General features: G+C 42.2%; 1 protein-coding gene across 3 annotated transcripts in view; it reads left to right on the top strand.

The window, feature by feature from the left end:
• The window catches only part of COL22A1 (collagen type XXII alpha 1 chain), a 262,270-nt gene that overhangs the window by 76,645 nt on the left and 173,213 nt on the right, over positions 1–12,412 (top strand). For all 3 annotated transcript variants that reach the window (XM_075085891.1, XM_075085889.1, XM_075085890.1), the window contains one exon: positions 9,668–9,742. In XM_075085891.1, the coding sequence (XP_074941992.1) occupies positions 9,668–9,742 (75 nt within the window). The remainder of the gene's footprint in view (positions 1–9,667; positions 9,743–12,412) is intronic.

Genomic DNA, 12,412 nt, shown 5'->3' with positions numbered 1-12,412 from the left:
TCTCTCTTGAAAGCTATTTGAGAACAACCAGTGTATATTTATTGATCAGCTGAAAAGGCATCAGCTTTGAACCAATCTGCCTCTAATTAATGCACTTTTGGAACTACTGTGAAATAACAGTATGCCATACCTTGCCATGCATTTCTTGTTATAATTCCGGAGAAGTCATTGTTTTTATAGCAATTTAACAAATAAAATAACATTTTTGTCTTCTCAGAATTTGCTTGTTGAAAATCAATTATAAACTCTAACTTGGCATGTCACTGTTTTGACAGTAGCCAGATTAGGAGACTCTTGTCTTTGTGTTGTGGCACATGGGAGGATAATGGACAGACCGGTTTGTACCTCCAGCTGGGAGTGGGAACTAATGGCTTCGGCATATCTGTAGCTGTACCGCTCCGTTGGGCTTATTTGGGGAATGTGCCTTTCATGAATGCCAAGTGCAAGTGAGATTGATGGGGTTTTATAGCAGAAATATTCTAATGTTCCTGTTCAGTGAGAGCCAACCTACCGAAGCTTCGCACTGTGTTTATTTTTAATCTCAGTTGTTTCAATTACAGGACTAACACAGAATTGCTACTTTAAAAACCAAATGAAACAAAAACACCTTCTCTGTTGTGTCAATAACATTTTACAACGTTTGACTCCATCCTAAAACCAGCCATCGATATGAGATTTAGCATTTTTTTGCTACTGTTGCTACCGTTTCCCAGTTGTGAAATTTGCTGCTGGCAAAATTTTACTTCCATATTACTTGTTTAATAACATAGGAAGAAAGATAATAGAGATCTGCTTCTGTTAGTGGAGGTGCTTCTCTTCCTAGTTCTACAATCAACAGTTGCACGTGTCATGTCAATCCTTATGTTTTTAAAGGAGTATGAAGCACAGACGTTTCAGCTCAGCTCTCCTTACAGACCACAGAAGTCTCATTTATTCATAACATTAATGGATATTGGAATTGACCCATATGCAATGGTGCAAAATCCAAGAAGAGAAAAGCCTTATTTTATAAAACATCATAAGTGAGAAGGGAGGGGAGAACAATGACATTTTTGATGCTTGGCAGTCCTGCAGCTGTAAGGTGGTCAGCAGATTAGACAGTCTCCCTGGAGTGCTTTCTGTTGCTATTCACAGACTCTTCGTCCTCATCTACATCCCTAGAGAGGCATTATGTGCCGATCTCTTCTTTCTGCACTGTTGGGATACTCACTTTGGTAGGTGGTGGAGCTTTGTCTCCCCACAGCCAGGTGAGCAGTACTTGTAATCCTTGTTCTTTGTCTGGGCACGGGGCAAACAGGAAACTTTCAGTTTTGCAGCACCCTGATCTCTCCAGCCTGTCTGTACAGGCAGTGAATGCAGCTAAAATTGCCCTGAGGAGCCCAGAAGCTGGGTCGGGACTGACATGGTCCAGTTGTGCCCACATAGCAGCCACTGGGGAAGGGCTTGTCGCTGTGGCTGCCGGCTCTTGGAGGTTGTGCTCCAACCCAGCTCCACACTGCCGTCATGTTCAACATTTTATCGGTCATCAGCATGAAGCCATTTTCATGGCAATTTATTTGCTAAGGCAGTGATCAGCCACGCGGGAGAAACCCTGCGGTTCACTGGGATCAAGCACACTCTGCAAGGTGAAGCTTCGTCTCTTTCCCAAGGTGGGAGAACCAGAGAGAAAGGGGTGGACTCATGCCCCAGAGTAGCAACCAGCTTATAGCCTGGGCGTTGCAGCTGCTAATTGCTTTCCTCAAACCTTGTGCTGTTTGCCGACAAGCTCCTTGGCACACAGTCTGTGTGTTTGTTTAGGGGCAGACACAAGCGAATTAGCTTGGAAGTGCCAAGGCCTGATGCTGTAATCATAGTTCCCATAGTGCCATTTATGGTCACATAGTCCCACACAGTCCCTGTGGGAGCACGTGCAAATTAATTCTGTATGCTGCTCACTTAAATGGTGCTAATTACATCAGTCCTTTTGACAATATATGTCTGCTGTCAGCCATCCAGTGAGTTTCTTGCGTTTGTGTGGGTGCATGAAAGAGGCTATCAGTGAATCCTGCAGTGTAGGTATCTCTTGGAAAGATGAGTCCTCACCAAGATTCAGGAGCTTCTCTAGGAAATATTAAAGGACGTCTGAAGACGGGCTAAAGGTTAGAGTCTGGAATCAACCTGGAGATAGGGCTGTTGGGCTGCTCAGCGATCCCTGTGTCGGTGCGGTTGGGTAGTTGTCACTTCATGCGTGCTGTTGGTGTGTAAGTACCTGTAGTAGGATGGTCCTTTCTGGAATCAAGATCCAGAGCACAGGACAGGCAGAAATGAGAAATAAAAAAGGCAGTGGATGGTGACAGAAGGAGAAGAAAGAGAAGTTTCGATCCAGGGTGAGAAGGTGGCATAAATACATAGAACAGCCTGCCGCATTGTGGGGAAAACAATATTTTTCACACTTATGTGAACAGTTCCAATGTGAGGCAGGACAGGAAGCAAAGTGTAGGAAAAGAATTTACCATTTTTTTTCTTTCTTCACCTTCAACAGGACTTAGAGTATTTTGCAAACACCAGAACTCTCTCCATTTCCCCTGTCCCTACTTAAATAAGATACAACATTTCTTAGCTGTGCACTCAGCCCCTTTCCCACTTTCTTGTTTGAACCAAATGCATTTAAAATATGGTGACCTGTGACCATAAAATGAATTTAACATTTTTGCCCAAGAGGGTCCTTTCGATCTTTATTACGGAGCTCTTAACAAAGATTACATTTATGGGCTGTATCTCAACTAGTAACCGTAAATGTGGCCAGAAGCATTCCTGGGCAATGTAATGCGCTCATCTGCACCGGTGTCTGCCACACTCTGGCCCAGGTGAGCTAACGCTCTATTGGAATATTTCAAGGGCCCAGGTGGGTACTTAGAATGTGCCAGGGAGTGTTCATGGCCAGCAGCCACCGTGTTTCGGAGGCTAAGGCCATTTGCTGGCACAGACATGGGCTTGAACATGCCTTGGTGTCAGTGCCCAGGAATGCTTGTTTCAATTGGATGGAGGTAACTGTGGTGCCTTTGATAGATGTCTAACTTGGGAACCAGGTGTCCTTAGGTTCCCCCTGTAACCAGTAGGAAGAGACCAGCTTTTTCAGGGGAAAATCAGGGCACCTAAACTGGGTTTCTGCTTTGAATCAGCCTCTGAGGTAGCCTTGCTTCTCAAATCCTGCAGAAGGAGCCAACGAGGACCATCCTCTTTCGTGGGACCTTAAATGTATGTTGCAGGAATGATTTTACTGAACAGTGCAGGGCACTAAATGTGTGGTTACCCAAAGAACGACATTTGCTGGCTGCTGCACTGTAAATGCAAATTTCAGCACTCTCACTGCAGATACTTGGGAGCTACTCAGCAGCAGGGGAGTCTGGAGAGCAATTCAGCTGGCTGTTGGTGTATTTTTAGAATAACGTTTCAGTGGAAAGATGTGACAATGTCACAGTCTCACGATATGAGGAGTAGGGTGAGCTGAAGCTGTGTTTGCTCAGTTTATATGCTCTGCTGTGGGGAGAATTGGTTTTTCCCTTTCCATTTCATCATACCCATTTATGAGGCCCATCACTGTGGTGATAGAGTGCCTTGGTGTGCAAATATGGAAACCGCATCCAGAATCAATGTAGGTGTTATTTGAAAGGAAAAAGGCAGAATCCACCTTGGCTGCAGCGGCCGAATGGGTGATTTTCCTGGCACTGATGGACTTTAAACTTCCCAGTGTAAAGATCATCGAATCATAGAATGGTTTGGGTTGGAAGGGTCCTTTAGAGGCCATGTAGTGCAGCCCCCCTGCAGTGAGCAGGGACATCTTCAACTAGATCAGGTTGCTCAGAGCCCCATCCAGCCTGACCTGGAATGTTTCTAGGGATGGGGCCTCCACAACCTCTCTGGGCAACCTGTGTCAGTGCTTCACCACAAAAAATTTTTTCCTTATGTCCATTCTAAATCTACCCTCCTTTAGTTTAAAGCCATCACCCCTTGTCCTGTCACAGCAGGCCTTGCTAAAGGGGTTGGCCCCATCCTTCCTATAGTCCCCCTTTAAGTACTGAAAGGCTGCAATAAGGTCTCCCCAGAGCCTTCTCTTCTCCAGGCTGAACAACCCCAACTCTCTCAGCTTGTCCTTGTAGGAGAGGTGCTCTAGCCTTTGCATGATTTTTGCGTGATTTCAGAAAGGAGGTAAGGATTGCATAAGACATTAAACTGCAAGGTAGAATCTTATAATTGCTGTGATGCTCTGTTTTACCTACACCGTGCTACAAATTATAACGTTAGTGTAGAAGCAATTGCAGTATCATTACACTGCCGGTGCCACCACTGTAGTTGAAAGGTATGCCAGGTTTTTTCCGTATTAATGTGTTTCCAAGGGTGGGTGGCACTTTAAGGATTGGTTCATTTGCTGGGAAAGAATATCTGACAATGAACATTTGCAAGAAGTATTTTGTGAATATGGGAAGAACATGGATGTATTCTTTTAAAAGAATAAGTATTTTTAAAAGAGTGAGGGGAAAAAACCCTTAAATGTTGAGGCTTCTTAATAGACCACGTACAATGTTTTATAAAAGAAAAAAAAAAGAACAAATAAAGGTAGTACCATATATAGGAGTCACTTTCGTCATCAACTGATGGCAGGGAGTTAAGTGTGCTGGAGGAACTGCTGCACAGAGAACTAAATAATTGAAAAACAGAGCTAATGGGGTCTGGAAAAGCTCCTCTGAGAAACTACTTTCATGAATTCTTAACTTCAAGAAAAATTTTCTCACCAAGCCCTTCCCCTTTAAGCATAGGCTTCAATGGGAAGCATTATTTTGATGTAGGCAAAAATCTGCAATATTAACTACAGAAAAAATGAAGCTTGCTTTATGTAGGTGCCCCCTCAATCCCACCCCAAATCCTCCAGATCCCTCTTTCTTGTTATTATTTAGCTCTCAGAAGCAGACACAATCCAGAATTCCTCTTTGGATGGTGGCTAAAGAACAGTTATTCCCTGTAAATATTTTGAATTCTGGTCTAAAGTTTTGGAAGACAGCATTTAATGAGGCCTGCATTTGCCAGACTATTTCCTTATCCATGGATAGACTTTGTGGTTGGCTAAAGACTGGTGTCAGAGGTTGAGATAACTGAAATTTTTAGGTTAGGAATATAATGCTTTTTAACAGAAAGTCTGGACTTTCTGTTGTGGGAATGGAAAAATAATGGAGATGCAGAGAGCGGCTGAATCTCTGGCAGTTCACCAGGTGCTGCTGAGATCTGCAATCCTAAAATTCTTGGTTTGGTGAGGAAAAAAAAAGAAACATGGTAATAAATAATGTTTGCTTTAACCTTCTTGTGTTTTTGTTCTCACCTCTCTACTATATTCTTGCGTAACTTGACAGCTACACGTGTTCAGCTTTCATTATATACAAGTCCCTGGAGGAGCCCTTGGCAGCTGAGGGCTTACTTATTCTTGAAAGAATGAAAATGAAAATGAAGAAACTGTTTAGGTAGAGTCCTAAGGACAAAAGGATGGAGCGCTGGCAACTGGGGTTTGTGTTTAGCACTTTACAGGGATGTATGTTTGTGTGTCTCTAGAGGAAGGAAATGAGGTTTCAGGTGACAGCCCTGGATGAACCTTCTAGTTCTAAGAAACAACTGACTTTAGGAGAAATTCATGAGCCATCCTAACAAAACACAGTCATCTTCAGCAAGTTTGGACTACTACAGCACAACAGTAGTAAAAGAGAAGGAAGATACCTGGGAAAACATACAGCTTCCTAGTACAATATTCATTACAGGTCTTTGAAATTATGATAATGTATTGCTATTAAAGAAAGAAAAATGATTCATATGTATAGCCATAGACCAGTTTGCCTGATCTCAGACACAAAAAGATAGTAATTGATATTGAAGCTAGTGAATAAAGTATTACAGAATGGAAACTATTAGGTATTCCTAGACAAGGATTATAATTTCATGAGGAAGAGGTCATCTCTAACAAAACTATTTTCTTTCTGTGGAGAGTTACAGTTTGGTTGATATGGTAACTACCTAGATATACCACATTTGTTCTTAGGCATTGTTATTGCCTATTGAATGACATTTGCATTAAAAAGTAACACTCTGCAATGGATTAAAGGCTGACTGATCTCATGTAGCAGGTGTCAGTGGAAAGTCATAATTTCTAGTGCAACTGTAAAAGGGATATATAGCAGTTCTGGTGCTATTAAAAATTTCCATGAACTGCATGGTCATAAATGGAAGGTCTTTGCTGATAAAATTTGTGGATAAACCAGAGGATCGATAGAATATTACATAAAGTTGAGGACAAGGAAGTAGTTTTAAACAATATGTATTTAAGAGCAATTGCAAGCTCATATAGCTTTGAATGACATGGCCAGAAAGGACATAGCAAGGACCAGTGGCCGAAAGCTCTGGTCAGTCAGTTGTTATCTTCTCGTTTGCAAATCTGTAAATGTTTACAAGTCAGTAGAGATGGCGTTGCAGTGCAGATTTTATCACTCTTTCTGCCATTTGCAGTGGCTGCTCATTGCTGCAAATCCTCTGAGCACGGGGAGTGTTTCCTCAAAGTTTGGCCTGGCAGTAGCAGAAAGAATAAGCGCAAGGAAGGGACATCTTTTGTCTTGCCTTTCCTACAATGCACCCCTGGGTGTAGCAATGAGACCTGGTCTCAGCTGGGACTGACGTGCTGTCAGTCTGGCACACTGCGCCTTTGGACACAAGTAGCCATGCTGCTCACTTGGATGGTAAAGCACTAACTCCTTTTGTGCCTCTGTGACTTATTCTGTAGCTGGAAAGCAAGCACTGCAATTGTTTTCTTTCCCTTGTGGACTGTTTGTGCTTGTGCCTTAGATGCAGGCAGGAAGGGGGAAGCCAAAGGGAGCACAGGACATTTGTAAAATGAAAGCCAAAGTGAGCCCACAGTTCTTTAAGAGGTAATAAGGGATTTAAAGGAGAGAGCTGGAAGAAGAGAGTCATTTTATTAACACTGACGTTTCTGTTTTTTGTGGCAGGACATTTCTGTCCCTAGGCCAAGCATGTGAGTTTGCTGTATAGTCCTGGTTCCAAAATAAGGGCTATAACCAGGAAGATTTCGCTAGCTCGTACTTCCCTGCTAGGAAGCCATGTTTCTTTCTAACTGGACCTGGTGGAGAGTGTGTGATGTCACTAAAGGTTGGAGTGGTAATTTATGTATCTATAATTCACACATTACCTCCCTGCTGCATGAAGAAGTACGCTGCTGCGCCTGAGAAGTTTTAGTCTTCCCTGTGAACTCTCAGGAGTCCTGGGCAGCAGAGGTGAATGATATTTTTGTGACTTTATTCATGCCTTCCATTTGTTTACTCTTTATTTGGGGGAATTTTGCTTATTTTGATTTCTTATGGTGCTTATTTTTCTGCACAGCCATACATCTTCCAGTTCTGAGACAGGCTCAGAAGTGCTGTTTACTGCACTGACTCAGTGCCTGTAAACCAGAAGAGCATTTGTGGTTAGCAAAAACAAAATTCAAAGCATCAATAAAACATCTGCACAGGGTTTCTGACACTTCTAAGCAAATCTCTTGTCAGTGCAGCTTAGTCTTGAATGGGAATAGAGGTGGCCTAGCTTTGGTTCTTGCAAGTCTTAATGGTTTAAAAGTTTTTTGACTTTTAAAGTTCTCCTGGAAGAGGAGAGGTTCCCTATTGTGTTGGGAATTTATGCAGACCTCTGATGGAGGTCAACTTACTACATGGTTTCACCTGTCAAACATTAAGACATAAGCAGGTTTGAGTGAAGTATCCTGGCTTTCAAACCAACAGGCATCAGGGAGCACAAGAGACCTCTGGCTAAAATACAGGAAGTGGTCCTGTGCATCAGTCAGTATTGGTTCCTGGTGTGGTGAAAAAACCGTGACTACTCTGGGTTTTATCTATAGAAGCAGCAGCTTTAAAGATGGTCCAAAGAAAATCTGAAATGCCCTGGATAACACACAGTTCCATGAGTAATCAGTCTCTGGGATCCTCCGCTGCGGCAGCAAAGAGGCAGCTGAATGTGTTTGACTGCTTTTGATGGCTGCGTTGGCTGTTGGGGCTTCTGGCAATGGCTTTTACAGTCCTTTTTCTTTCCACTGAGCTGAGAGTGCCTCACCTGCACCTGATAATCTGGACCATAAATTCATTAGCACAATGAAGCAGGAAAAATATCTGACTTCCTTGCTAGGCTTAACCAAACCGTGTGGAACATTGGATGTTTTACTGAGAGTCAGGAAGCGGGAGGAGTGATATAAGGCCTGCCGGAAGTGTCCTCAGAAAAGTAATTTTTATCTGATGCTTTTGGATGTAGCTTTGCAAACAATTCAAGGTAGACCTGCTGTAGAAAGTCTTTAGAGAGCCCTGTGAGATCGTGCCCCATTGGTGAAGGTGTTGCCTGGGCTTGGGTCACCTTCATCTCCTGCCTCCCCATCCCTTAGGGAGTAGTTGGTCCTTGCTGCTCCTTCACAAGCACAACAGCGGATACTGAAGGAATAACACACTAAACACCAGGTGGAGATGACGCTAAATACCATATGCATCAAGATGAGGATATTTGTATGATCATGTGTGCAACTGGGTGAATGAAGGGATGGGACTTGGCTGTCCTCACCTGGTTGTTCTTTAAATCAGGGAAAGGACATAAATGTGGAGCTGAGCAAGCAGTGAAAAGTCAGGGGTTCATTTTTATATTCTCATTAAACTGATTCCTTGAGTTACCTGTCCCCATTTTTTATAAGTGTCCAATTACCTATTGATCTGGGAAAACAAAGCATAAATAAATGTTACTTCAAAGATACAGCAGGGAAGAGGTGGGTAGGCAGACAATTCTCTGCAGAAAAGCATTTACCTGTGATTGTGTTGACACTAATTGGGTGCATGAGAAATGGCTGACAAAGGATGGGTATTTTCATGACTTTTTTGAAACCTTTGTGTAGGTGTGAATATTCTTCAAAGTTTAGTCATAAACACTGCTTTCTGCTTGAACAAACTTAGAGAGCAGGCACATATATAGTCATGGTCCTGGAGGAGTATTAAGAGGGGAATCACAAGTAATACAATAAGATATAGGAGAGTGGGCTTCGCTTTTTGTCTCTTACACTGGTCTGTTTTGGGACCTTGGTGTGACTAAAGTCAGTTCATCATTCTGTGCTCTGCACTCTTTCCTGTCTTAGCACTTATGTTCGAGGTTTTTCTGAGCAGGACTTTCTGAAAAGTCTGGACAACACCCCAATGTCAGCTGCGTCTTCAGAAATTTCCTTCCAATAAATCTGGGAGCGGAATCATATTATCAATTTTCGTAAGTTTTTGCGACTTACTTTCAGATTTACAGACTAGTAAAAGAGAAAAACATGGAGAGTTATCCTAGCTGAAGGAAAGGCTTTGGTTGTTGTTCTGTTTAGCTTCTTGGCTGGCCAGCCATTAAAAAGTATCTTGAAACCAGATGTAGCACATTGGGTCTCCTGCCCAGCATGTAGTTAGGGGATAGGATAGATGAAGGGTATTTAGGGCATGCAGAGAACAGAATTATTGCTGTGGGACCATGTGCAAGTGTTGGGCAAAACCCAGGAGATCAGCCTTTGTTAGTTCTATAGCTTCCAAATTGATGTGTGTACCTGTGATAATTTCGTACTGGTTCTTTTGCTTTTCAGATGTCCTGTGTCCAAACGTCCGTGTGGAAGGAGATCGATTCAAACACACCAATGGAGGGACTGATGAGATTCCAGGTAAAGAGACACACTTTTCTGCTGTACATCTGGGAATTGAAATAATATAACTGTATGTATCTAGTGCGATGTTCTGATTAATTACACCTTTCCTAGATGGCATTTTCTTAATCCAACACATATTCAGTGGTGGAGAAGTACATTAGACACTGCAGGGCTGGAAAAGAGTTAGCAAATTATTCAAGACCTTTCTTTTGATATGACAGCAAATTAAAAAGCCAGTGGAGCTTAGTGTAGTAGAGAAATACACTAAGTCTCGGAGATGGCTTTTTTTCCCCACTCTACTTTTGCTGAGTTTTAATGTCCATTTATTTGATCTGTGATTGTTGTGGGACGTCCAAGCACAATGGTAATTACCACTGAAGAAATGCTTATATGCGTGTATATAAGAAAAACAAAACAAAACAAAAAGAAAAGGTAAAAAGTCCCAAGAAGAACCATCTTTCCTGAAATGCTGGTGAAAAATCAAGAGGAAAGCCACTCTGGTGATATCTCTGCTTTTCTGTGAGTTGTGATATAACTTTCCAGCCAGCTGAAAGACTTAGTCTGTCAGACATATGTGTGGGCTGCACCTCTTTTCTAGCCCCCCAGGACAGTTTGACCTATTGGCAGAGAAAACCTGCCCACCAGGGATGTACTGGGAATATCTGTGACTGACCCAAAAACTGTAAGTTACTGCAGTGGGAGGCTGGAGGCTCTTCTGCAACTTGATTATGAGCAGAAATGGTCAAGGTTTGACAGCTCTGCTACCTATTCAGAGTTTTTTTCATTGGGGGATTTTCACTGCCTGCACAAATTATCAGTTCTAACTGTGCTATCTGTAGGGAGCTTATTTTGGCTTCAATCTGATTACACCTAAGCCTGTGATAATGCTGGGTGGTAACATCTTTTCTGGTTGTTAGACCCAAACTCATAATCCCCAAACACCCATTTTCAATTGCTGTCTATTCCTAGGTCTTGCATTAACCTGTTCTGGTAGTTCTTCTGTCACTGGGGTGCACAAACTATAGAGTTACTCAGCAAATAGCCCTACTGATTCTGAATGAACCTATTTGCAGGGGAAGCTGCTGCTCAGGATGTTGATAATCTTCTATGTGATCCTTTCCAGAAGAATGGAGTTACAAATGGCATGCCCATGTCTAGTTCACATTTCAATTCAATTTTAATTCAAGCACTAATTAACAGATTCTATACTTTTATCTGACTTCGAAATTAGATCTTCTGTTGGGCAATGTAAAGGAAAAAAATCTGACTTCAGGACCAAGTTGCATGGGATTTTGTTAAGTCGGAGGCTGAGAGTAGGGGTGAGGAGGATGGCTCCGTGCATAATCAAGTGAATAACTGCGTCAAAAAGCACATTATGAGCTAGAAGAGAGCCAACATCCTAAACTGATATTTTCCTTTTAAAAGACGGGTGATTTTCTTCTTTAGATGAGCAGAACTAAGTAAATCTCATCTATCTTGACTTCAGCAAGCATTTGCTGAGTACTGTATTGAAAATCACTGCTAAAGCAAAAAAGGGTAGAGATTAATAAAAGTTGTAAAGGGAGCCAGAAGCTGGCTAGCAGGGGGATAATGACAAAGTTTCTAGGAAAGGGAATAACAAGCCAGAGGGCGGACAGAGGTGGACTTCCTCGGGCTCCAGCTTTAGGTCTAAACTTCTCTGTGATTTACCACTATATAGATTTGGATGAGAATATCATTGAAGGAGGAACTGGTTCGGCTCAAAAATATGGGATTTTTTCCAACTGACTTGGGACTATTAATTTAAAAGGCCTGTAATGGTACTTACGGATCAATAACAGGACTTTGTGCTATAAACTCACACTCTGGAAACTGATGGTGTCTTAGTCAGCAGATATTTGTAAGTCACAGTGCTGTACAGCTGGGGGAAAAGGCAAAAGACATTATTGGACGAGGTAAAGTAGGTCTTGTAGAGATAGAGAAGAACTCATGAGAGTGGACGGGGCTTTGGTTACTGCTTATCTAGAAAAGTGTGCTCAGACCTCCTTAGCTAGGAAAGATGGATTCAGCCTCGAGGACCTATTAGTGTGTTCAAGAGCCAGAGAGACTATTTTCAAACAGGAGATTAGAAAACTGGGTTTGGTTAATCTTGCAGTGTGCAGGTGGAAAGGGGAGATACTATTGTTTTCTGCAAATAGATCAGGGGAATAGTGGAAGGGAGATAGGGGAATCACTCAAGCTAAAGGACAAAGAGTATAAAAGAAATGGGTATCAACTGTTTAAGAGAGACATTCAAGACATTAGAAGAAGGTTTCAAACTGTCAGAGATATGAAGTACTGGAACAAGGGTGAAGTAGTAGTAATGGAGACAAATAAACAGTGATGGACGGTCGTGAGCCCTCTCGTAGCAAAGGATTGTACTCTGTGACCCTCTGGTATCATAGCATTTTTTAAAAAAATCACTAGCTGTAGCATTCGGTAAGGGCTGCCACAGTGAAATGGGATTGCATGAGGTAAGAATATATAGGCAGCTTTACTCTACTACTGATACAAATTTTGGCAGTGAAGTGAAGCAGCGTCTGCTTAACAGTTGATAACACATAAATTCAGAATATAAATGTTACTGCGTGCATTAGAAATCACACAGGGAATTTTGAAAGAAAGGGAGAAATCTGTTTAGAATACCAGGATAAACACCGTTTCTCT

The sequence above is a fragment of the Phalacrocorax aristotelis genome, chromosome 2, assembly GCF_949628215.1.
Source record: "Phalacrocorax aristotelis chromosome 2, bGulAri2.1, whole genome shotgun sequence".
NCBI lineage: Eukaryota > Metazoa > Chordata > Aves > Suliformes > Phalacrocoracidae > Phalacrocorax > Phalacrocorax aristotelis.
The sequence above is the reverse complement of the archived record's forward strand: the minus strand, read 5'-3'. Positions and strand labels throughout refer to the sequence as shown.